This window comes from Sapajus apella, unplaced genomic scaffold (assembly GCF_009761245.1).
Source record: "Sapajus apella isolate SASKATOON/1434 unplaced genomic scaffold, GSC_monkey_1.0 scaffold161, whole genome shotgun sequence".
NCBI lineage: Eukaryota > Metazoa > Chordata > Mammalia > Primates > Cebidae > Sapajus > Sapajus apella.
The window spans coordinates 2,376,353-2,402,904 of NW_022437101.1; the positions used below are offsets into that span (position 1 = coordinate 2,376,353).

The 26,552-nt window shown below is 41.2% G+C and overlaps 1 protein-coding gene and 1 long non-coding RNA gene across 7 annotated transcripts in view; one reads left to right on the forward strand and one right to left on the reverse strand.

Annotated features, from left to right (window-relative positions):
• NCOA4 (nuclear receptor coactivator 4) lies at positions 1-24,292 on the reverse strand. Of its 6 annotated transcripts, none has more exons than XM_032266862.1 (10): positions 24,109-24,291; positions 11,621-11,775; positions 10,230-10,370; positions 9,959-10,047; positions 9,559-9,667; positions 8,388-8,477; positions 7,715-7,858; positions 5,698-6,702; positions 4,896-5,036; positions 1-1,554 (listed from the first exon to the last, which is right to left on the reverse strand). In XM_032266862.1, the coding sequence occupies exons 2-10, from the start codon at positions 11,759-11,761 to the stop codon at positions 1,549-1,551; spliced, it is 1,866 nt and encodes a 621-aa protein (XP_032122753.1). In that variant the 5' UTR covers positions 11,762-11,775; positions 24,109-24,291; the 3' UTR covers positions 1-1,548. The 6 variants fall into 6 exon arrangements, with proteins under 6 accessions (XP_032122753.1, XP_032122754.1, XP_032122752.1 ...); XM_032266863.1 differs by lacking the exon at positions 24,109-24,291 and adding an exon at positions 18,067-18,204; XM_032266861.1 differs by lacking the exon at positions 1-1,554 and adding an exon at positions 3,989-4,394 and having other exon boundaries at positions 4,896-5,009; positions 24,109-24,292.
• The window catches only part of LOC116542112, a 15,443-nt gene continuing 11,910 nt past the window's right edge, over positions 23,020-26,552 (forward strand). The window contains exon 1 of the long non-coding RNA XR_004265070.1: positions 23,020-23,029. This is a non-coding gene — a long non-coding RNA (uncharacterized LOC116542112). The remainder of the gene's footprint in view (positions 23,030-26,552) is intronic.

Here is a 26,552-nt window from a genome sequence, read left to right on the forward strand (position 1 = left end):
TATGGCTGTTATGCTTTTAATGGAGGCAGATACAAAATTCATCAATGCAAAAGAATGTTTTACATACTCATTAACATAGTGATTAATGTAAATTATATTTTGACAATGTAAAATACAGTGTATTTGGCCTCACAAAGAAACTACAGAGTTAGCTGAAACTTAAGATAACTGAAAGGCTCCTTATGTTGTTTTTGCCCACCACTTTATTATAATAGTTCTAAGTGATATCTGGGGAGAGAATTAAAAAATAATACAAAGCTCTTTCCAGCTCTGATTCAAAGAACTCTAGTGAAGCTGTATGGCAATGATATTATGGAACCATGAAGTTTCCCCGAAGTATTTCCAATAACAGGCAGTTAAGAAGCTTAATAGTTTCAAAGTCTGGAAAGCAGCAAAGATACTTTAGAGAATTTAAAAACATTATAAACCTCACTTCTCACCTACAGAGACATTTTAAAGCATGGACATAACTTTAAAGAGATTGAGAAAACATCAGTAGTTTTCATAAAGCTTCAATGAACACCCGAAGGCACAAGTGTTGAAAACAGCCTATTCACTAAAACGTCACCTTTGGAGGTACAGGTGTGCTGTGCTTGCAGGAGAAGGACAACTGTATCCCTAGTTAAAAGCACCAGGTGTCAAGCTCAGCTTCCATTTACACAGGATGCACCAATAATTCCATTTACACAGGATGCACCAATATAGTGAATAGTTCAAGTACCATACTACATTTCCAACATGTCTTTGCCTATTTTGCTTAGTTAGCACTGGGGTTCTTTTAAACCCCGTAGGTCTATAGAATATTTTAAAAGGCCAGAACTACCTCAAAAATAGTCTTGAAATAATACTGGACCCTTCTAAAAGAGCTCACAGGATATTTTAGTAACATTTACAGAAAGAAAAAAATTTGCAGTAGCTGAGTTTCAAGTGAATAGTAATGTAGAACATGTAGGCTAAAATGTTGGGTAATGTCAAAAATTGCCAAGATTATTAATACATATTTTGGTAATCACTATTAGCCAGGTTAATTTTTTGTGCAAAATACACTATATATTAATAGAACAGGAAAATCATTATTTCGGACCACTAACAAGAAAACCCACAGCAAGAGAAGCATCTATAGGGCAATTAAACATTAGGGAAGTTTACTAGCTTTAGAATATATCAGTATACCTCGATTACAGAAATATTTCATTTTTAAAACTAGAGTGAGTGTTTTCATGTACTTTTAGTAGCGACCCAATCTAAGGAGCCTTGGAGGCTTGTGAAAAAGATGTATCCACAAAGATGCTGCATTTCTAGTGTGGGAGTAAATTATAACACTTCTGTAAGAAGGAAGGAACTGAATCACCTCAGCATCAATAAACAGCATTTTTCTTTTAAACAGTAACTCATAAATCTGATGACTCACTTTGCTTTACTAGTTCAAAATTAGGTGAGAGAAGAACTAAGCTAACTGGTCAGACCCAGAAACAATGATTTGGCAAGCTGCAGTCACTCAGCTCATGTTGTGTGATAACTGGCAGAAAGGCGGCTCAATTATTGTCTTCACATCTGTAAAGAGACACCCACGGATAAGTTAATTCACTGGACAATACAAGCAAATTTTCCCTTCCTTAAAGCTCTGACTCATTTCCAAACACAGGCATACCTTGTTACATTTTTTACAAATTGAGGGTTTGTGTCATGAACTGTGCCCATTAAAGATGGTAAATAAATGTATGTCTTGAATGCCCACCAAAAAGCCTTTCCCCGTTTCTCTTCCCTCTCCTCAGGCCTCCCTATTCCCTGAAACAAAACAAGATTGAAATTAGGCTAATTAATAGCCTACAATTGCATCTAAGTGTTCAACTAAATGGAAGAGTATCCATTTCTTACTTTATTTAAATCAAAAGCCAGAACTGACTAAACTTAGTGAGAAGGTCACGTTGAAGGCCAAGACAGGTTGAAAGCTGGGCAGGCTTTTTGCATTAGCCAAGCTGTGGGCACAAAGGCAAAGTTTTTCTGTTTTTTGTTTAGCTTCTCATTCTCTGGCTGAAAAGTTCTTGAAACTAGAAGTGCTACTCCAGTGAACACAAGAATGATTTAAAAAGCAAACAGCCTTATTTCTGATATGGAGAAAGTTTTAGTGGTCTCGATAGAAGACCAAACTAATCACAACATTCCCTTAGGCCAAAGCCTAACCCAGAGTAAGGCCCTAATTCTCTTCAATTTTATGAAGGCTGAGAGAGGTAAGGAACCAAAAGTTATGTTTGAAGCTAGCTGTGGTTGATTCTGTTTAAGGAAAGAAGCCATCTCCACAGCAAAAATGCAAAGTGAAGTGGCAAGTTATCTAGAAGACCTAGCTAAGATAATAGATGAAGGTAGCTACACTCAACATTTTCAGTGCAGACAAAACAACTTTGGAAGAAGTAGTCATCTAGAACTCATAGCTAGAGAGATAAGTCAATGCCTGGCTTCAAAGGACAGGCTGACTCTCTCGTTAGGGACTAACGCAGCCAGTGACTTATTTTTGGAAACAAGGTATCGCTCTGTCAGCCAGGCAGGAGTGCAGCAGGGCTATCATAGCACACTGCAGCCTTGACCTCCCAGGCGCAAGCAATTCTCCCACCTCAGCCTCCTGCGTAGCTGGGACTACAGGCATGCTTCACCATACCCAGCTAATTTGTTAATTCTTTTACAGACAGGGTCTCTGTATGTTGCCCACACTGGTCTTGAACTCCTGGGCTCAAGCAATCTTCCCACCTCTACCTCCCAAAGTGTTCAAATTGCAGGCCTGAGCCAATGGTGGCTATGTTGAAGCCAGTGCTCAATTACTATTCCAAAAATCCTAGGGCCCTTAAGAATTATGCTAAATCTACTCTGCCTGTGCTCTAGAAATGGAACAACAAAGCTTGGATGACAGTGCACCTGTTTACAGCATGGTTTACTGAATATTTTAAGCCCTCTGTTGAGAACTACTGCTCAGAATATTCCTTTCAAATACGACACTCATTGACAGTGCACCTGGTCACCCAAAACTTCTGATGGGGATGTAAAAGGAGATTACTGCTTTTATGTTTGCTAATACCACATCCAGTTTGCAGCCTATGGATCAAACAGTAATTTCAACTTTCAAGTATTATTTAAGAAATACATTTTTTTAAGGCCCTAGCTACCTATGTTCCTCTGATGGATCTGGGCAAAGTAAACTTACAGAAAGGATTGATGCCAGTAACACTATCATGATTCATGAGAGGAGGTCAAAATATCAACATTAACAGGAGTTTGAAAGAAACTGATTCCAACCCTCATGGATGGCTTGGAGGAATTCAAGACTTCAGTGGAGGGAGTAACTGCAGATGTGGTGAAAACAGCAAGAGACCTAGAATTAGAAGTGGAGCCTGAAGATGTGACTGAATTGCTGCAATCTCATGATCAGACTTAAACAAATGAGTAGTTGCTTCTTATGGATGAGCAAACAGTGATTTCTTGAGATAGAACTACTCCTGGAGGGCAGGTGTGGTGGCTCACGCCTGTAATCCCAGCACTTTGGGAGGGCGGATCACAACGTCAGGAGTTCAAGACCACCCTGGCCAATGTGGTGAAACCCCGTCTCTAATATAAAAATTAGCTGGGCATGGTGGCATGTGCCTGTAATCCCAGCTACTCAGGAGGCTGAGGCAGGAGAATTGCTTGAACCAGGACATAGGAGGCAGAGGTTGCAGTGAGCCGAAATCACGCCACTGCACTCCAGCCAGTGCTACAGAGCGAGACTCCATCTCAAAAAAAAAAAATCTACTCCTGGAGAAGATGCTGTGTACATTGCTGAAGTGACAACAAAGGATTTAGAACATTACACAAACTTAGCTGATAAAGCAGCCACATGGTTTGACTCCAATTTTGAAAGTTCTACTGTGGATAAAATGCTATCACACAGCAGCACATGTTACAGAGAAATATTTCATGAAAGAAAGTCAATCAATGCAGCAAACTTCATTATCTTATTTAAAGAAACAGACACAGCCATCCCAGCCTGCAAGGAGCTACCATCCTAATCAGTCAGCAGCAATCAACATCAAGGCAAAACCTTCCACCAGCAAAAAGATTACATGTTAATGGCTCAGATGACCATCAGCATTTTGTTATAATAAAGTACTTTTTAATTGAGGTATGTATATTGTTTTCTTAAGACATGTTATTGCAGACTTAACAAACTACAGTGTATTATAAACAACTTTTATATGCAATGGGAAAACAAAGTATTTGTGTAGCTCATTTTATGGGGATATTTGCTTTACTGCAGGAGCCTGGAACCAAACTCACCTCTGAGGTAGGTCTATAAGCTACTAGAATCCACATGGGATCTGAAAATTCCCAAAAGTTACATCTTGAAAATTCACTCTGAAGTATGCCTAGTTAGTTCATAAAGCAAATTCAATTAAAATACATGAACTTGGGCCGGGCGCGGTGGCTCACGCCTGTAATCCCAGCACTTTGGGAGGCCGAGGCGGGTGGATCACGAGGTCAAGAGATCGAGACCATCCTGGTCAAAATGGTGAAACCCCGTCTCTACTAAAAATACAAAAAATTAGCTGGGCATGGCGGCGCGTGCCTGTAATCCCAGCTACTCAGGAGGCCGAGGCAGGAGAATTGCCTGAACCCAGGAGGCGGAGGTTGCGGTGAGCCGAGGTCACGCCATTGCACTCCAGCCTGGGTAACAAGAGTGAAACTCCGTCTCAAAAAAAAAAAAAAATGAACTTTTTATGAGCTCCCCCTGTCCCACCCTCACTTGCCTAACATACTTACTATTAAAAGGGATATGGTTCAATGAGCCAAGTATGACTTCATATGTAAGACAAAACATTTATAAATAACTGTAATCTGTAATTCCCATGCTGGTTTCATGTACCCACCTGTAGAGGAGTTCGATATAACCACTTCTCTTTATCAACTTTAAGCTGCATACAGGCAAAGAGATCACAAACTGCAGGGAGGCCGTAATGGTCTGGGGGGAACTTATGTTCCTCCTGTAGAGGTGAATTAAGTAATACTTCCTGTAATACAAGAAAAGAGGTTGCTTCATGGAAACTAGGAGACCAACTTTTTTTCCATAAACGGCCTATAGAGAATAATTTAAATGTTAACCATTCTCTCTAACAACCAAAAACAAAGGTGACAATTGTTATTTCCACCCCAAATATTTGCCATAAATAGCAGTAGAACAGGCTAGATTCTTTTCTTTCCTGAAGGATGGAGCTTAGGCCTGAAAAATGCACAAAAAAAACCATACATACTTCATTCCAAATTTAGTATTTCACATATTCAACGATCTGGCCAGTTTGCAAGGTTTGGGATTATGAAATACAAAACTCTAGGCCAGGTGTGGTGGATCACGCCTGTAATCCAAGCAGTTTAGGAGGCCAAGGCAGGCAGATTGCTTGAGCTCAGGAGTTCAGGAGACCAGCCTGGGCAACATGGTGAAAACCCATCCGTACCAAAAATACAAAAAAATTGGTCAGTCATGGTGGTACATGCCTATGGTCCCAGCTACTTGGGAGGCTGTGGTGGGGGGAATGGCTGGAGCCGGGGAGGGCGAGGTTTCAGTAAGCCAAGATTGCACCACTACACTCCAGCCTGGGTGACAGAGACCCCATCTCAAAATAAATAAATAAAAATAAAACTCAGAAACTGTGCTATTTTGATGTTTATGCTCACCTGTGCCTTCTTTCGAAGCAGCCACTTATCTTCTCCAGAGGATAACTGGCTGAGGTTGCCCATCTTTTTTCCTGGCAGCACCCAGTCTGCTGTGTTAAAGGGACACCAGAAAGTGCTCATGGGGCTTTTAAGCTTTTGTTTGCCAGCTTCTGTCTTCAGCTCTGTCTTAGGCACTTCCTTGGGACTTCCTTCTTTGTACAGGGGCCTGATAAGCCACTCTGACAAGGGGCTGTTCTTTATGACTTGGAAGGAATCAGCAATTCTAGAAGGAACCATTGCCTTTGGTGCTTTAGGTTGTTCTATTACTTCTTTTCTAGAAGGACAAAGCCACATATTCAGGGAATCTTTATGTTTCTCAGGTTTGGGTTCCATGGGCATCCCATTTTTATCCTTTCCTTCTTTCTTCAGAAGCCATTTATACAGAGCCTCCTTCTCACAATTCTCATCACACACACACTCTGCAAAGCTTGTGCAGGGTTCATTGGCTCTGCACACCTCCTCTACCTTACATGGGTCCTGATGGTTCTGGACAAGCCAATCCTCTGTAACCACGCTGGGGGTGGACAATGGTTTCTTGGCCTCCAAGTGGTCATTCAGGCACTTCAGATTGCCCAGGTTTTCAATCTCCACACCTTTGGGCTGGTTTCCCTGACAGTTGGTACAGGAGTCAGTCTTGACAAGCCAATCATTCACATTATAGGACTGGAACAAGAGCTTAAACTTCTCACTGATTTCATGACTGCCATTCTCAGGCTTCCCCAGCTTATGGGATTCCTGGGGAGTCACCAGCCAATCTGATAAGTCCATCTTATCTTGATCAGGAAGCTCTAGATCTTCAACCTTTTCCATTTCAGTGGAGAAAGAACTAGCAGTGGAATGGCTGTTACACTTTTGATAACTTGGTTTTTCAGGAACTTCCTGTTGCTGACTCTTGAGGAGCCAGTTTTCTAAGTCCTTTAGGTTTCCCCAGACATTACTGAAGAAATTGCAGGCTCTGGAAGAAGTCTACAGAAAAAGTACACAGTATTAGTTTGGCAAAATAATGATGACTGCTTTGGAGAGTCTGTCTGCATATTTACTGTCTGGCCCAGTGTTTTAAAATTTAAGTACACAAAGTCAAAAGGCAAGGTATTTCTCTGTTTAGATATTCTTATCTGATAGAAAAGGGCTAGTATCTCTGTGTAATATGCCTTTACAAATAAAGAATGCAAAAAATGGGCAAAGGATATGATCAGGCAAGTCATCAAAGAAGCCTAATAAACGAAAATACTCAACTTCCTTACTAATGGAAGGAAAACCAAAAGCAAAATTCTGTTTTGTGTCGAATTCAGACAAAAAAACTTAAATGATTATTACTCTTAGGCTTCAGGGAAGCAGGTACTCTAATATTCTGCTGATGAGACTATAAACTGTTGGCAACTTCCTGGAAAGGCAAATTGGCAGTATGTATCCAAAGTCTTAAAGGGTATGCAAACTACATCTAGGAATGCAATTTCTAGAAATGTACTCCTAAGGAACTAATCAAGAATGTACATAAATAACTGGCTCCTGGATGTTTAGGGAATCCCTGTTTATATCCAAAAAAACTTGAATTTAAATTACAGCCAATCAGTGATATACTATTAAATACTTTATAGAAGAAATAACTGAGAAATGTTACCACTATACTGGTGAAAAAAATCTACTTACCAAAAACACAGGACTTACAGAATGATTCTTTTAAAATATATATGTATAGAGAACTGAAGTATATAAATACTTAACTTTCATTGTTACAGTGTTTTTCTCTTTGTGTTGAGATTATGAGTTTGCGGGCTTTATTTATGTAAAATTCTTTATTTTTAAAATTTTCTATGATAAAGAGTTCTTTATTTTCTAAACTTTCCATGATGAAGAGACTATTAATAAATGTTTATGGACTGCAACCAAAAGCTTAACAAAGACACATACTACTGATTAGTAACTAACCCCATCTACTGCTGTGTCTACTGTAGAAACAATAAAAGCAGCAACAGACCTGACTATTCTCCAAGGTCTGCTTTTGGGTGAGCCAGTCCTGGGGGTTGGTGCTGGATATGTAAGGAGCCTGATGACCACTGGCAGGTTTGCTTCCAAGGAGCCATTCGCTGAGAGGGACAGCTGCAATACTGGATGCTGACTTCTGTTAATCACATAATACTTTGCTGCTTAACAAGGAATGTCAAAGGCAGTAGAAAGTTCACCAGAAAAGAGAAGAGCAGCTCTCTAATCTTGGCTTGCAACTGATTCTGGGCAAGTCATGTGCCTTCCCAGAGCCTCAATTTTCACAATTATAAAACAAGAAACAGCTGATCTCTACCGTTCTTCTCAACTAAAACATCTAGAATCCTTTATTCACATTGTCATTCCTTTTAGAAATATATCATCTCTACAAAGTATAAAGAGGATCCCTCAAAGAGAGCTGGTATCAATAAGACAGCTAATGATAATTGCCTATGAACTGACTGATAAATTATTTGTTAATCAGCCCCAACAAGACATCTAAATTTCTATTTAGCATTCAGTCTCAAGGAAAGCATTCAATTTCATAAACTAACTCATTGCCACTGGTACTTCTTTACAAATAGTAGCATTTTTTAATGCTATATAAAACTCAAATGAAATACAAAGCAAGTAATGACTCAATTACCAGAAACAAAATGATACTTTACCTGCTCTGGCATTGGGATATAGCCTCTCTTTTCCAGGAAGGGCCCAATATTTGATGAACTAGCATGAGCCATCAAGTGCTCAGGAATTTGCTATGAAAGGGACAATTTAATCACGTTATTTATGCTGTGCTACCAAAAAAATGAAATTATAATTCAAAATTTCAAAAGTGGTAAAGCATTACCAGTTCATTGGAAACATCATTCACAGTAAATCCCATGACTTACAAAGTAGTATCAAATTTGGGAGTACTCTACCACATAAATATCACATAAAAAATATTTACCGGCTGGGCAAGGTGGCTCATGACTGTAATCCCAGCACTTTGGGAGGCCAAGCTGGACAGATGACCTGAGTTTGGGAGTTTGAGACCAGCCTGACCAACATGGAGAAACCCCGTCTCTACTAAAAATACAAAATTAGCTAGGCGTGGTGGCGCATGATTGTAATCCCAGATACTCGGGCGGCTGAGGCAGGAGAATCACTTGAACCTAGGAGGCCGGAGGTTACAGTGATCCATTACAGTGAGCTGAGATTATGCCATTGTACTACAGCCTGGGCAACAAGAAAAATCTTTACCAGAATTGGTTGTACTACCATTTTTAACAAGACTCAAATGTTTGGTTCTTTATTAAAAACTATTCAAGCCATAAATTTTACAAAAAATATATCAAAAACATTTAGAGATATACATGAGGTATTCCAAAGAATATCACTGAGTCTACTATATTCCAAGAACTACCAATCTAGGCAACTTAATCAGAACATATTTTTTTTTTAAGGCGGAGTCTTACTCTGTAGGCCAGGTTGGAATGCAGTGGCATGATCTCAGCTCACTGCAACCTCTGCCTTCTGGGTTCAAGCAATTCTCCTGCCTCAGCCTTCCAAGTAGCTGGGATTATAGGCGCCCACTGCCACGCCCAGCTAACTTTTTTGTATTTTTAGTAGAGACAGGGTTTCGCCATGTTGGCCAGCCTGGTCTCAAACTCCTGACCTCAAGTGATCCGCCTGCCTCGACCTCTCAAAGGATTACAGGCATGAGTCACCATGCCCAGCCAAGAACATGAAATTTTTGAAGCTAATCAAATTCTCAAGAAAGCCATTATTCACAGTAATTTTTTTTTAAGGCCACAGATTTGAGAAGTGCCCAATGAAGCATATGAGATTACTCACAATGGTTTTGAGAGACCCAAAGGTGGTGATGGTCTGGCGCAGAGCAGTTGTGTCAGCTTCAAAGAGCAGGACAGTTGAATCTTCAGGCTTAAGGGTCAAACTGCCCAGTCTGGGGAAAAAAAAACAAAATTTGGCTATTTTTAAGAAATACCTGTTTCATCAACTTCATCTCAAAAGCCAAACTGTGAGTAATTTTAAATGATTACATTTCACTAAAAACCTCAACCAAAGGTAGATGGCTTATTCATGTATCAGCAAATATAATATTAAATATATGAAGCAGAATGATCTTAGCAACACAGAAGTTAAATACAATACATGCAATGAGTTACAAAATCAACTTTCTTTTAATATACCAAAGTTAAAGCCAAAAGTTAAAATAAGCAAAAAGGGTCATTACCTCTCCAGGCACACAGAGACTTGATTGGCTAGATCTTTGTTTTGGGTACACTCCAGTTGATGAGTAAGACAATTGAACTGGCCCAGTAACTAAAAGAAAAATGAAACCATCTAGCCACAATGATACCAAAAGCACCAAATATATTCAAGTTAACAAATAGACTTGAGATTAAACTTTTATCTGATCTATATTAACACTGCTTTACAAGGAAGATATTCTCTGGCAACCAGAAACCATGCTCAAACCAATTCTAGCCATGCAGTCACCTTACCCAGTACAGCTGCTGAGCTTGCTGCTGAAGTGTCTCCTCTTTAAGCTGATAGATGAGGTCCACCTGTTCGTATAGCCACACCTCACGGCTTCTAAGGCATTCCAGGTGACGGCTTATGCAACTGTGAATCTGAGCTTTGACCTAGGAAACACATACATGTTAGCTTCCTAGTGTTATAAGCCCAAAGAATGACGTTTCCCACAGAACTGTGAGGTTCTGAAACTTTTTTTTGTGGGAGGAGGGGCTCGTAAATCCTTAATATTATCTAATGACATCTATGAAGTATCTCCCCAGAAAAAAATGCTTATTTCCAAGATTTTGCCTATAGTTTCAGGGTTTAGTGTCCCAAAGCCCACCCAACGACCCACTAAAGCCCTATGGACCCCAATTTAAGAATTCCCAACCATAAAGGCATACCTAAACTCTAAAATCCTCCTTCAATACCCATCCTTCTAAGAGGATTAGGTTTAATTTGGGTGTACTTATCAAGAGAAAATACAAGAATGTACCAGGAGATACTGATCCCCCTCAGTTTTCTACGTAATTTTAAAACCTATGGTTTTACAAGTTTATCAACAGAATAAAGACAGAGTGTTAATAACAGCTAGCCCCTTATCTCTTTTCTCACCCCAACAGAATGAGCAGTCCATTCAGAGCAGACCAATTCAGTAATAAGATGTGCTACCACATGTCAACAGCTAGAAGACCACTAGGGTGGACAGTTTAAGTGAACTTATAAACTAATGTTTCTGGAAGCATAAACAGTGATTGAAACAGGGCTAAATATAAAAATCCCAAGGGAAAAAGCCAAAACAGGCCATAAATTATCCATGACAATACACATAAGAAACTACATTTTAAAATATATTTTTTTTCTGCTTAATAAAGTTGTGTTTTAAAGTCATGTAATACTTGGCTACCACACACAACAACAAAATATTACTGGAAGCAACAACAGATTTCACTCTGACTTGCCCTAACAGATATTCATTTACAGAACCATGCCATTAAGCAGTTAAAAGATGATGGGAAGGATGCTCAAGTGCATCCCTCATGCATCAAGAGGATGCAGTTGAGAGGATACTACTCACTCATTTCGTATTTTTACTGATTACAGTGCCTGAGGAAATATACAGAGGAATAATCAAAAATGTATGCTAAATATAATTTTCTAGAATGGCACAGGGTTTTCCAGATTCTTCTAGCATCTGCTTTATTTCCCCTTGGGATGAAAGGCACCAGTATATCAGGCAACTGACTAGGACCAAGTAGACCATGCAAGGCATGGAGTGAAATTTTTTGCTGGCACAGACAGACCAAGTCCTTGGCCATGCTCTAACCAGCCCTGTGACAAGAGTCCAGACAAGGGAAGAGAAAAGCATATGTCACACCTCTCGCAAGTTATCTTTAATTTGCTGCTCAGCCCGGAGAACTCCACCAATAGCAAGTTCCAAGTCCCTCCGTGCATCACTACATCTCAAAAGGGGTTCTCTATTACTGGAGCTGCCACTCTGGTCTTGGAAGGTATTCATTCTGCTCACTGCTCCTTTAAAAGAAAAATATATATATAAATAGCACCATAATTACAACCAAAAACCACCTTTCAATCATCCCTCAAATGATCATTCCAGCCAACTCCCATTACTAACTACTTAGATTACTTCCAACACTGGACCTAGCACAAAAGATACTTTTAATAAATATTGTCTACTCCCTCCCCTCCACCACTACTCCTGCCATAAAACTCTATAATCTACTTTAGTGACCCTTTACATGTGAACAGCTATTTCTCGAAAAAATACACTAATTGTCCTGAATCAACAGAGCACATAGTGTCCAGAAAATTTAAAAGAACATTAGAATATAATTTTCTATTTATAACACGTAGTCATAGGAGGCATATGTTCCTCTTTACAGATTTAGAGACGAAGACTAAAAGGTACAGAAGTATCTTTGATTACTTTGAAAATAAGCTGCAAACAATCTGATACACGAAGTTTAGAACACTGTTTAGAAGATGGAATTTTTAATTTCCCCTTTTAGGTAGAAGTTTTTTTTATTTAGGAAGAACTCAGAAAAGACTTCATAGCTAGGAAGCTCTCAAAAATATAATATAGGGCCAGGCACAGTGGCTCACACCTGTAATCCCACCACTTTGGGAGGCCGAAGGGGGTGGATCACTTGAGCCCAGGAGTTTGAGACCAGCCTGGGCAAAATAAAGAGATCCCATTTCTACCAAAAAAAAAAAAAAAAAAAAGGAATTAGCCACATGTGGCAATGCACACCTGTCGCCCCATCGATTTGGCAGGCTAAGGTGGGAAGATCACCTGAGCCTAGGAGGTTACAGCTGCAGTGAGCCGTGATTGCACCACTGCACTCCAGCCTGGGTCAGAGAGTGAAACTCTTGTCTAAAAACAACAAGAAAGAATAACAGATACATAGATACATGTTTTTATATACAGAAAACTATATATAATATATACTACAATGTATATAACAGATTTTATGTGACAAAATGATTTTATATGATTCTGATATAATGGAGACACAGAAATTGGAGTGAGTAAATACAGAGTTCTCTAATAAGCTCAGGTTTAGAGGCAATAAGAAATAGGAATGGGAACAGCATGTAATGATATGATGAGATTGTAACACAAGAGTGTCAGTAAAGCCACAAAGTAAAACTTGACAAAAGCTCCTGGAAAAATAATGACATGGTTTTTAAACACTGAGAAAAAGGCAGCAGTGATTACCAGAACCCAAAAGAGATTCACTAAGTCCTGTGATACCAGTTATTTCCTTCTGGATTGTTTTACTAAACTGTCAAGTCAAATAATGCCGTAGACACAAAGGGATAACAGGAAGACTTGTGGCAAGACCATATGTTATCACTGTGCAAAGTGAGTATCAGTTAAAGAGAAGCACAATTAAACTGAATACTAAGATTATTTTTTACAAAATACTCAAAGGATGACAGACTAAAGCCAGTTTGTAAAGTTTTTAGAGGCACATCCCTGTTTCTCCTAATTACCTGTATGAAAACACAGAAGACAAACATTAAATCTGGAAGTAACATGGGGCTGTGACAGAAACAGATTTCAAAACAATCTCTACACAGCTGTTAAATCTTACAAAACACAATGTAGGTTTTTTATACTTTAATCAGGGAGGGAAAGGAAGAGAATAATTCCTTTTTAAAGAGTGGAAATCTTTAATCAAAAGTAAATTCTCTGTGAATTCACAGTATGCTGGGTCTGTGGGGAAAATAACTTACAACAGTGTTTGTCACAGGATTAACCTGTTCCATTATTAGACCAGAACCCAGAAGAGATTCACTAAGTCCTATTATAATCCAATTATTATTAGACTAAATTCAAAACTTATTTCTGAGTAACAAGCTTTAGAAGAGGACACTTAGAAAAGGGAAAGAGGCCTCAAAACCATGAAAAACTTCTCCAGGAAGGAAGGCTGTTTAGACGAGATAAGAGACATATCTCCAGGAGGACATGATTACTATTCTCAAGTATGTGGAGACCTGTCAACTAGAATTAAATTTATTCAGAAGAGACACAAGGGGGTAAAAAAGATTAATAGGAGGCATGTTAGGCAATATATCAAATAACTTCCTAACAGTCTTGAAAGCAATGACTTTCTCAAAGAAGCCAGCGTTGGGGTGAAAAGTGGCTCACCCAGTATAGAGTCCTCTAAGTGGTTCACATTTGAGACAAAGGAACTTTGGCAGGCCTTGTCTCCATCTTTAAGACTAAGTTTAGGGCCAGGTGCCTAGCTGAAAACTGGAGAGGGACAAAAGTGGTGAGTCCCTCCCTCAAAAATAATGTATTCTGAGGGAAGTAGGAAGAAGCAGCCCAACAAACTTTCTGTCTACTAACTCAGCAAAAGACTCGGATTCAGGAACTAGAGTTTCTATAAGAAACTGAACAATTCAGGAAATTTTCTAACTTGCCTTTGCTGATTTTGTTTCATGAGTCTGTTTCTACATAATCATCTATAAAAAGAAAGGGCTGCCTTAATTGGATTTCACAGAAGTCCCTGTGGAAATTTTTCCAACCTTGGACACACCAACAGTGGTTACTTTGCAGCCTCCTTTTGCACGCCATGAGCTGCCTGTGTTAGGCAGAGTGTTAGTGTGCACTTGGCACTCACTGTGGGGACTACGAAAAATACCTGCATCACACGGGTGAAACGCTGGCTCAGATTTGGAGAGCTGGAGCATGATGGGCTGCTTCACTTTGCACTTAGGTCAGTCATGCAAGACATGTTTAGCGGTCTTTCAAACGTATTAACCAACCTTCTTCATCTGTGCCAAATTTCCCACTTTTAGGTCCTCACCATTTGTGTGGAATGCCACAATGCCTGGCACAGTGTAAAATTTAATCAAAATTAAATTATTGCTTCACAATGTCAAAATCCCAGAATTCCGGAACATATGGGAGACAAACTCAAACACATACAGTGCTGACTGTATTACTAGATTCCTAAAGCAAGTCCTCTCAATTCAATCACAAGTACTAACACTACACAATAAGAGAATACAGCAGGAGTTCACACATTGGACTTTCCCCTTATCAGCTATAGACAGAATGTAGGATGAGATTTAAAAGTAACAAAACTGATTTTTCCACACACAGTTATATTTTTTCAAATTAAAATGAATGTTATCCTTCAAAAGTCATCTTTAGAACTCATTTGTCAGCCACAAAGAAAACCTGTTTCATTTCTTTACGGTAAGTCCCAGGATGCTTGTCCCTTTGCTGCCTTTGGCTCTCTCTGTCCCCCCTCCTCCCTGTGTCGCAGTCAGAGCACAGTCAGCTTTTGGAGCCCAGATACCAAGAAAGGAGCTGTGCAAAGGCTTTCGCTCTTGCATTGTGATGAAGAGGAAGAGCTGAAATGAAGAGCCCCAACCATGGGTAAATTCAAATCACAATGAGTTGAAGCCTGAGCCAGCTGTACAAAATGTTACATCCAAAGAGACTTGTATGAGGTAACTAGTTCACATGGCCATTTTCAACAGTTATTCAGCATTGGTTTCAGGTTCAAGAGCCAGAGTAGCAAGCATGACTGTTAAGAGGTCATGCTGGAGTCTGACAAACCTAAATTCTGGCTGTGTCTCCAAACTTGAGACCCCTGAGCTAGTAACTTAACCTCTCTGGGCCTCAACTTCCATAGGAAAATGGTAGACAGGGATGGGAGCCACAGAGGGCTGCAGTAAGATTAAAGTGAGGCATTATTTGTCTACCGGCACTTAGCCTAGCACCTGCACACTGTAAGCACTCCACATTGCGGTGGTTATTGTTATCAGGTTTACTGGCAGGCTGTAAAGTCAACAGGCCCTGACAGAATCCTGTAGCCATTTATCAGGGCTATGACCTTGCACCATTTGCCCTTGTAGAACCTAACTTCCTAATTCTTAAGTGAGGACTATAGATTCACAAACTTAGGGGTAAGGAAGTGGTGCTTATTTAATAAATATTAGCTTTCCATCTAGTCTTTCACTATACGATAAGGCAATCTTTTATTTACTCCAAAAACTCAAAAGTCTAAACCCTCTAATATATACCAAGTATGTATAGTTTCAACTGTTTTCTTCCTGTAAAAAAATTGGACCAAATCAGCTCTGACCCTAATATCCAAATCAATAAAAGATTACTAAAAATGTCTTTTTATCTTCACCATTATACTCCAAAATATTGTCTGACCATCTTCAAAAGAGGATTGCCTTAAATGTTTATTTTTTGAGACAACATTAGAAGTTTAAGTGGTTTCTAAAACTTAGGTACTTCTAGGATCCCTGTCCTAAATTTAGGGGTGGAGAGGTAAAGGAGGAAGACAGAAACACACATACCCTTCAAACAAATAACAAAACCTTGAGTTTTGTCAACAAGGAATTCTTTAAACCATATATGCCATACTTACACAATGCTTTGCACAAATGTATAAAGTCTGAAGATCATGGGACCAGAATTGAGCAACTAACCACAAATGAAGCTAAGTCATTACCGTACGGCTTAACCATAAAATTTCCAAAGAGCTGTAACTCTTGTGACCCCCACAAACTACAATTTAAAGCTGAAAAATAGTTCCTCACACGCTTCTTTTAAAAAACAAAAGTAAAATAAAGCTGAAAAAATCTTCGCCATCTCTTTAACATAACATTCTCATTCTACAGATGAAGAAACAAAAGCTCAAATAGTTTAAGTGACCCATCTAAAGGGCCACAGCCAGAAGGGGTAAGATTTGGGTTTAGAACTATAGTTCCCAAGGTCTATTTCTGGGTTCTCCCTCCCAGATGAGCTTGTTCTTCCTTTAGTGTATTATCACCCATAAAGTATTTTTATTTGCCAACACTAGAGATAAAAACTAACATTCCAATGAATTACTATTGAAATAACTTCCATTAAGATTTTCACTCTATTGTCATAGTCCTCAGTAAGTTATAACCATGATTACTCAGAATCTTCTGCCTTGGATAACACTAATAAAAATAAACAGTACCATTGTATGTCGTGATAGGCTCAGAAAAAAACAAACACTGCCAACTACCAATACAAATCGTTCTGATTCAACGTGTGTATCACAGCCACTTCAGTTTCATTTGTCTGTAAGAATGAAAGCTCAAACTAGATCATTTCTAACCTCACCTTCCAGCTCTCACATTCTATGCCCCCTTGCCACCTGCCCCTCCCCCTCCAAAAGACTCTACTTTTTACTTATTTGCCTGGCATCCCAGTCATTGCTAAAAGGCCAAGTGCAGCATCTATCCACAGGATACCTATGTGTTCTATGATTACTACACTGGAAATACTAATTGAACAATTTGGTTATCTTTGATGAGACAACCTGCATTAGACCGTCTATACACACTTTTAGTTTACAAAAATTATAAATTAAAAAATATTTTGCAATTTTACCTTGAGACTTTTTTCACTTCACACATTCTTTCTTCCATCTTTTTAAGGTTATTTTTTATACAACTCGTTAACTCAAAAATTATATACATCGTACCCTAGCCCCAGCCCACTTTAAATTCCTTATCAAGACAAGTAGTTTCGGAAATCCAGAACCTGGTTCTCTGTAATCTTTTTAAAACCATACAAATGTTAATATCGCAACAGATATTAACAGAAGGTAATAAACTCACTATTGAGCATTGTTAGATTTAACACTTCACAGGTTCAGATTTTTCCACCTTTATACTAGTAACAGAGAGCAATCAATCCTAGCACATCAACTTTTTTTTTTTTTTTTGAGTCGGAGTTTTGCTCTTTCGCCCAGGCTGGAGTGAAGTGGCGCGATCTCGACTCACTGCAACCTCTGCCTTCCAGTTTCAAGCTATTCTCCTGCCTCAGCCTTCCGAATAACTGGGATTACAGATGACAGCCACCACACTAGGCTAACTTTTGTACTTTTAGTAAAGAAGGGGTTTCACCATGTTGGCCAGGCTAGTCCCGAACTCCTGACCTCGTGACCCGCCCGCCTTGGCCTCCCAAAGTGCTGGGATTACAGGCATGAGCCACCGCGCCCGGCACATCAACTTTCTAAAGTAGTAACTGAAAACCGACCACAAGGCGTTTCTAATTCGAAAGCAACAGTGACTCATGCGGCTTTCGAGGCTTCCCAAATGCCCTCTGCAGGAGCACGGCAGCTCCAGGAGCCCTCGCCCTCTGGTCCCCGGAAGCCAGCAGGCTCCCAAGTCCCGGTCGCCGCTCCGCACGCATGCGCGAGGCCGTGGTGGAGTCCCGGCTCCTGTCTGGCGCCAGCGCAGCAAGGCTGCCGGCCGCAAGGACTCCCGCTGCGTCCCCAGGGTTGCCGGACATACCTCACAGGCCAGGTCACCGACGCGCCAGCTCCCCAGCAAGCAAGAAGCTGCTTTATCCCTGACCCGAGTGTGGAAGGCCCCCGAGCCAGGGCCGCGCCTCGCCCACAGGTCACACGGCAGCCACCAGCGAGCTGGAGCGCTCCACCCAGAGGCAGGGAGGAACTGAAAACTCCGCCCCTGTTGCCGCGCTCCCCGCCCATCCTCTCTGGCCCTCGCAGCCGCGGCGCAGCTCCCACGCCGCTGGGCCTCCCCGCTAGGCGCCTGCTGCCCCCGCCCGGCCGCCCAGGGCGAAGCCAGCTAACGGGGCTTCGGATGGCACCCGGGGATCCTCTCCAGCCTCTCCTCTCCCCACTTGCCACACTCGATAATGGGCCCAACTCAATGAGAATTATATGAACTATAATGAATTATATGAACTAAAATGTTTAGGACAGTGCCTGGCATATAGCACTACTTACCTGTGACTATCATGCTTATGATAGCTTTCCCTTTTCTCCAAGATAATCCTCAGAGCCTACATATCCAATTAGACCACAAGATGAAATCCAGACAACGTTGTAATTCCATTTCCTTTTAGTCGATTTTTGAATGTAAAATATTCGCTCTTGTCTTGCATATAAAGCTATTTTTGTAAATAGTAAGAGTAATGCAAAATCACATGAGAAACACCAAAGCGGAACACTAAGGGGCCATCACACTCAATCAAGTAACTCTCAGTCTGAAGCCAAAGGCCTGAGAACCCAGGGGGCCGCTGGTGTAAGTACTGAAGCCCACAGTCTGGAGAGCCTGGAGTTGTGTTGTCCAAAGACAAGAGAGGAGGAATGTATCCCAGCTCCAGCAAATAGATCTGCCTTTTCAATGTTTTTGTTCTCTCTGGGCTCCAGCAGATTGGATGGTGCCCACACACATTAAGGGTGGATTTTCCCCACCTAATCTACTCAGATTCACACCCTAATCTCCTCTGGAAACAGATACACCCCAAAACAACATATTACCAGGTTTCTAGGTTTCCTTAATCTAGTCAAGTTGACACCTAAAATTAACCATCACAGCTCTCTATTTCCTGGCCTCACTCTGGCTCTCTTGCTGTGTCCCTCATCTACACACCCTCATCTACTGGAGAGCTGATCTATGCATAGGCTAATTTGGTTTATCTTGTGCAGCTTGGCTATCAGCACTCTCTGCCAGCAATGCCAGTCTCTCCTCTTTTCCCTACTTGTCTGCTTTTCAAGTCACCATCACTAACGACAAAGCCTTTCATGACCAAGCACCTCACTCCTCAATACTTTTGGCCAATACAGTTGGCTGCTGCCTGCTGCATGACCACTGTAATATGTATAGGTTTCCAGCAGGACACCTGTAACACATATTACCCTATTGTTATATGCCTGCCTCCTGAGCCTGATGGCTTCATGAGAGAAGAAACCATGTCTTATTGATTTAATAGATTTGTACATCTTCATACTGAGCAGACCGCCTGGTATCAGTACCTTGGCATTACCAATCCTTCACATTCTATGTGCCACTGAATTAACATAAAGAGAAGAATGTCCCTGGCATTGTACAATGCTTGTCCCCTAAGTTCAACAGAGGCCTAAGACATTTTAGACAAATGGATGAATAAATGATAAATTAATGTTTAGGTTCAGACTAGCCACAGTAAGTATGGTATAGTTCTACTTTAAACATAGATACTGTATTAATGCAGGAAGGTTTTTCAGAGGAAAAAAAAAGTTTTTAGCACAAACTATTACTTTTAGATTTTTTCAAACAAGACAAAACTGGCAAGGGTGTTGCCACTGAAAGTATGATCCCAGAATAAGTGCTGAGATAGTGTCTTTCCTGCTGCCAGAACCACAAAGCTGAGCTTCATAGATTCACACAAACAGCAGCAAGATTGTGGGTTAAAGAGGACACATTTACCATATTTTACAGCCAACTCTGGGTTTTTTCCTCAGTCTTGGCAGTACCACAGAAATTCTAACTGAATTTCAAGTTGAATATAGGGAACGATATTCAACTTGAAACTTCTTGCCATAACATAGCCAAGGATAGGAAAACATGCTAGTTACCTACTATCACAGTAATAATGCCATTTTATCCTGATTTTATGTCACAAACATTTTGTAGTTCTCCCATAGAAGCCAACAAATGATAAAATATTAATATTTTCCCTCTTCTAAAGCCTGGAAGACTAGCAGTAATGCCAAAATAAAGTTCAAAACACACCTGAGATTATATTCCTTTGAAAGCCGTAATTGTCTCAATATTAAAAGACTTCTCACCTGTGACCAAAGTGACAAACAAAACCTTTTAACCTATTTTGTCAGCTACTCACTACTTCACTGAACCAAACTGCCACATTTATAGAGCACTTAGGTAATGCTGCATAAAAGGAATATTAAACCCCAAAGGTGCCCCCAAACACACTGCTAACCCCAAAAAGGAACATCTTGACTAATCAAGCTGAGCAAAATTAAGGATGACAACTTGGTATAAGAATGACTAAGAGTGTAGAGTCATTCATATCAGAAGTAAAAGTAGCAACCTCCAAATAATTGTTTTGAGGTATTGTAAGCTAAATGATCACTGCAATGTTATGATTTCACAATCAAAGAAGATAAGCTGAAAAGGACAATATGGCAGCCCCTCTAACCAACAAGCATAGAGATAGTATTAATGCCCACTAGCCAGAGCAACAGTGGTCAACTGGGCCCCCATTCCAGCCTAGACCTCCACATTGTTCATGTGCATTCTATGTTGAAGCAATGTGTCCAGACATAACTATATGAAAACAAAATCAAAATGACAACCTTGGATGAAAATTTTAAAAGGACTAAAAAATAGCAAGAAGAGTAATTTAAAAAGTACCATGGACTTCTACAGTTCTTCCATGAAACTGAACTTAACCCAATGCATACGTACTGGTTGGGTGGTCCGTTATAGCCACTTTAGACTTGCCTTTGCAACCTAACCAGTATGTGAACAGAGGTAGTGAATTCACTGCTGATTTCAGTAATGGTTGAGAAAGTACTCTGAATTAGCAGCACATTCCACTGTATATCATAAAGAGTGACAAATCTGCATTTTCTGAGGCTAGGTGTACTTTGTTGGAAAGATCTGATGACTAATATATGTAAAGCACTTAAAATAGTGCCTGATGCACATTAAGAGCTATATAAGTATCAGCTATTTTTATTGCTTTTAGTCAAAGAACGGGATATAATAAAGACAAAGTTCATTAATTGCATCACCATCATCTCTCTCCAGGACTCCTGCAGAAACCTCTTGACTGCTACCTACTCTCCCTCTCCTCCCCTCCCCTTTCCCTCCTGCTGCTCCTTTAGCACATCCAGGATGCTTCTGCCTCAGGGCCCTTGCACTTTCCTCCAGGCATCCTCAAGCCCAGGCCTTCACTTCCTTCAGGTGTCTGCTCAGAAGTAACCTCCTTTCAGTGAGACCATTGCTCGCCATCTTTTATTTTAAAAAGTCTTGCCTCCCCTCCCCTCCACCTTAAAATGCTTTATTACTCTCCATAGTACTGACCACAGTCTGGCATGTGGCAACCATTTATGTTCTGATCTCCCTTCAGAAAACATACTAGAAGGTAAGTTCCACATGCCAGGGACTTTGTCCTTTTGTTCACTGTTGTATAGTAGGTGTTCAATAATTACTTATTGAGTAAATGAATTCAGTCAGTATTTACATATAGTCTACTATGTGCCAAGCTTTTTTAAAAAACTTATCTCGTTTAGCCTCACAAACCATTAAAATGGCTATTATCATCACCATTAATTAAAAAAAAAACAAAAAACACAGGCTTGACAAGGTTAAATATATTACCTACAGTCACAAACTTCCAAGTAGAAGAGCCAAGATTTAATCCCAGATCTCAGTCTAAAGTCCCAAACCACACCTGGTACGTTGAAAGAATAATTAAGTATTAAGGTATTACGTATTCATCCAACAACTATTTATTGGGTACCTAAACTGACACTACTGTGATAGTCCCGCAGAACACAATGGTGAACCTGCCACCTAGAGGAGAATTTATATCACAGATTCACCAGGCAGAAAATACCAATTCTTCGAAATAAGAGAGTGAGTTCAAAGTCCATCAGCAGTAGCAATGAATGGTTCTGAATACTAACATTATATGAGGAAAAGTATTATAAAACACTAACCTAGGGACTCTCAAATGGCGGGGGAGGGATATGTGTCAGGATATCCTATGGAGTTTTATGAAACCCCTACACAGGTTCCTGAGATTCTGGCACACTATGTTGATTTATTAAAATAGGGGTGAGGAGTACTGTGTAGTTCTAAAATATATTCTCTCCCTTTGAGAGGCACATTTTCCTTTCCTTCCATAGCTCAACGTGGTTTTCCATTTCTGAAATACCTGTTTGCACAAAGGTAATAATGCAACTGTAGAGATTTATTTAGATATAAATTATCACAAAACTTTCAAAGGGTAGGACCTAATAGAGACCCAAGGACAAAGGCTCTCTGAAAGGGAGGAAAGGAGAAAATGAAAGGAATGTTATTGTGCTAGACTTTACATATATTATCTCATTTACTTATCTGAGTAAATCTGCAAGCTAGCAAATCTTCAAATGAGAAAACCAACTAAATTGCCTAAGCCACAAGGTAGCAAATGAATCTTCCTCCATTGCATCATTAGGGTAAGTCTTCCTCAAACGGTCTCATGTACTTTAAAGTTTGGAAATGTCACACTAGGATCTTGGTACAGAAATGGGCTATGACTTCCTGTGCCATCTTCATTCCAATAAGTAACTCAAGAGTCTCTATAAACTTAGTTCTAAATTACCAAGTGCGTGGTAGAAAGCTAAGTCCATCCAAAAGCAGTTACTATGGTGAACCCGACCCTGATTAGAAAGTGACACAGGCTGAGAGTGGTGGCTCACGCCTGTAATCCCAGCACTTTGGGAGGCCGAGGCGGGTGGATCACTAGAGGTCAGGAGTTCGAAACCAGCCTGTCCAACATGGCAAAACCCTGTCTCTACTAAAAATACAAAATTAACCAGGCATGGTGGGGCATGCCTGTAATCCCAGCTACTCAGGAGGCTGAGGCAGGAGAATCGCCTGAACCTGGGAGGCGGAGGTTGTAATGACCCAAGATTGTGCCACTGCACTCCAGGCTGGGCAACAAGAGCAAAACTCCATCTCAAAATAAATAAATAAATAAATAAACAAACAAATAAAAAGGTGTGGTTAAGAGGGAAAAAAGTTCTGCCTCTGGGGTCAGATAAATACTAGCACTCTGACTTCTGTCATTCTACTTCCGCCATTCTTGATGGCATCATTACACGTTAAATCCCGTACCAGGGATTTAATTACTATTTAATTACTATTATCGTTGTTCCCACCACAAGAATTTAGTTTCATGAGAATAAGGAGTGTGTCCATTTTTTTCATTGCTATCCTCAACATCCTGAACATGCAAGCACCAAATAAATAAATAAATGTCAGTGGAATGAAACAATGAATGAGCAAGCCTCACTCTTCTCATCTGTGAAACAGACATAATCAAGCTACTTTTCGCAATTGGGAGAATTAAATGAGACGGTATGTGTTTGGCACACAAAGGACCAAAAAACCAAGTATCTTCTTTGCATTTCCACCTGACAAGCTAGAAATGGATTATGTTCCGGACCATTACGGCAAAACAGACAGCGCCTCGCCCGAGGCCCAGGCAAGAGACTAGAGAAATTGTAAACTTAAGAGCTGTCACACCCAAAGCCTGGGGAAGGCCGGCAAGGAGCAGAAGGTGTCCGGGGCCGGGTGTGAGGAGGATCCGGGAGAAAAGGACAGGCCCGGGCCCGGCGTGTGGAGGGAAGGGGAGAAGGCCGGCCCGGCTCGGCAGGCAGACAGGAGGAGGTGCCCGGGCCCCGCGTGTGGAAGGGAAGAGAGGAAAAGGCAGGCCGGGCCGGGTGTCGGTCGGGTCGCGAAGGGACGGACAAAGGCGAGCCCAGCGGGCCAGTGGTCATCGTGCCTCCACCCGGCCCATGGCGTTCTTACCACGTCCGAATGCCTCTCCGTGCGATCCGAGGGGACCTTGGATGGACTGAGACACGGCCCCACACAAACCGAGGGTCCACAGGAAGAGTTCTCGCGATAACACAGTCTTCCTCCCAGGGCTCTCGCTATACGTCTGACAGTCTCGCGAGATTTCCGCTCGGGTCAGCCAGAAGCCCCTGACTGCCCTCTAGAAGGCGCAAAGCGCAGGCGCAGACACCCTCCCCGCCCTTGCACAGTGTCCTTTCGCCCTTCGTAAATAAATCAACTTAAATGAAGCAAACCTTTTTTTTTTCTTTTGAAGGCAAATTCTGTGCCAAGGACCATCCCAAGTGATTCAGATGTCCTCACAAACTAGATATTATTTAGGTTCAACGTTCAGATGCAAAAATGAGTATCATAAGACACAAAAGGCTATATGATGTATGATTCCACCTTTGCCACATTTTATTTTTTGCCAAAGATTGAGTAAATAGACCGGCTGCGAGGGCTCACTCCTGTAATCCCAGCACTTTCAGAGGCCGAGGCGACTGGATCACGAGGTCAGGATATCTAGACCGTCCTAGTTAACGCGGTGAAACCCGACTCTACTAAAAATACAAAAAACTGGCTGGGCATGGTGGTGCGCGCCTGTAGTGCCAGCTACTCAGGAGACTGCGGCACGGGAACCGCTTGAACCTGGGAGGCAGAGTTTGCAATGAGTCGAGATCAGACCACTGCACTCCAGCATGGGCGACACAGCAAGACTCCGTCTCAAAAAAAAAAGAAAGAAAGAAAGAAAAAAAACAGGTTGAGTAAATAAATAAATGTCAGAGCACAGATTTTTTTTCTTTGAGACAGGGTCTGGCCCTGTTGCCCAGGCTGGAGTGCAGTGGCGCAATTTCAGCTCACAGCAACCTCTTCCTCGTGGGTTCAAGTGATTCTCCTGCCTCAACCTTCTGAGTAGCTGGGATTACATACAGACATGTAACCTGGTGCCCGGCTTTAAAATTTTTTAGTATGGAGACAGGGTCTTTCTGTGTTACCCAGGCTGCTCTCAAACTGGGCACAAGCGATCCTCCCACCTCACCTGGGATTACAAACCTGAGCCACCATGGCCAGCCTACAGCCCAGATTATAACCCACATTATTTACTTGTGACCAGATGTTAAAATAGCCTTTCTTTCTATCTCAGTTTCCACAGAGGTCCTCCATACTTGGTTGGCAACTGCTTCCCCACATTACCCAGAAAAGTAGATGATCATAGCAGGGTTTTATGGATCCCACCCAAGAGTGACTCGTACAAGGGGCAAGGCAACCTCATTACAAAACAACAGGAGAGTAGATTCTGATGCAGAAGCTAAGACAACAATCATAGGCTGTGAGTGGAAGGGGAGCTGTGGAGAGAGGCCCGCAAGAGTCCCAGAGGAAGTCAGCCTAGAACATGACCTCAGGCAGAAGGAGCCCTTAACTCTCCTGTCCCCCATTCCCTCTCAGTTCAGATGCAGTCCCTGGAAGGAGACTTTGTATAACTCAAAATTTAACTCAGACCACTTTTTAAAATTATCTGAAGGTGACCAACAAAGCTAAGGGACCTGTCTAGATTGCTCAACTGGCCCACATAGCATGTTTAAACAGATGGGGGACAAGGGAAAATAAAGCTGTTTATCAGTTGCCCACTGATTGTTCAACAGATGACTGTTTGCCCATTTCTGATCTGTCACGTACACACAGCTGACTCCAAGACCCAGGAGAGCAGGGTTCTCTCCCGAGATCTCTCTGGTTCACTGCTGTACCCCCAGGTCCAGAGCACTGCCTGGCCCAGGTGCTCAGTACAGACCTATTGAGGGAACAAATATTCTCTATCACAGAAACGGTCAAAAGAGAATCGACGTTGTCATTGTTTTAAGCCATTAAGGTTTGGGTGCTCTGTGTATAGCGGGAGATAACTGATGCTGAGGCCTTGCTCCCAGGCCACTCTCCATCAGCAAGGCAGAGCCCCTGGCCTTGGATTCCCCTCGGCCTGCATGTGGCCTTGGGGGAACTTATTCAGGCTGTCTTGTTCTAACCTGCTTTCAGCTCAGGCAAACACAGAGGAATGTGGGGGACACATCATAGAAGACACTTCCTGATGAAGAGGAAGGAGGGATAAACAGGAACACCTTAAAGAAAAGAAGGGATCTAATTTCAGCTTGAAGGCACACATTTTTTTTATCCTTTACCAGCCAGCAGGACATGGGCAGCAGAGTGCAGACATCACAAACAGCAAGAGTGGCAGCAGTCCCCCGAGTAAGGGACACACAATGACCCATTACAGAGTTTAGGAAAAATAGAAAATTTATTCATATGTATTTTGTTTGTTTTGTTTGGCTTTGGGTTTTTTTTTTCTTTTTTCTTTTAGATGGAGTCTCACTACTCTGTCACCCAGGCTGGAGTTCAGGGGTGTGATTTTTTTTTTTTTTTTTTTT

Bases quoted from the DNA above. Each gene is read 5' to 3' on its own strand.
- NCOA4 (XM_032266859.1), bottom strand. From the start codon at position 11,761: ATGAATACCTTCCAAGACCAGAGTGGCAGCTCCAGTAATAGAGAACCC. The intron at 8,478-9,558 runs GTGAGTAATCTC...TCCCTTTCATAG, and splicing joins TTGGGTCTCTCAAAACCATT to CAAATTCCTGAGCACTTGAT. The intron at 7,859-8,387 runs GTAAAGTATCAT...TGTGATTAACAG, and splicing joins ATATCCCAATGCCAGAGCAG to AAGTCAGCATCCAGTATTGC.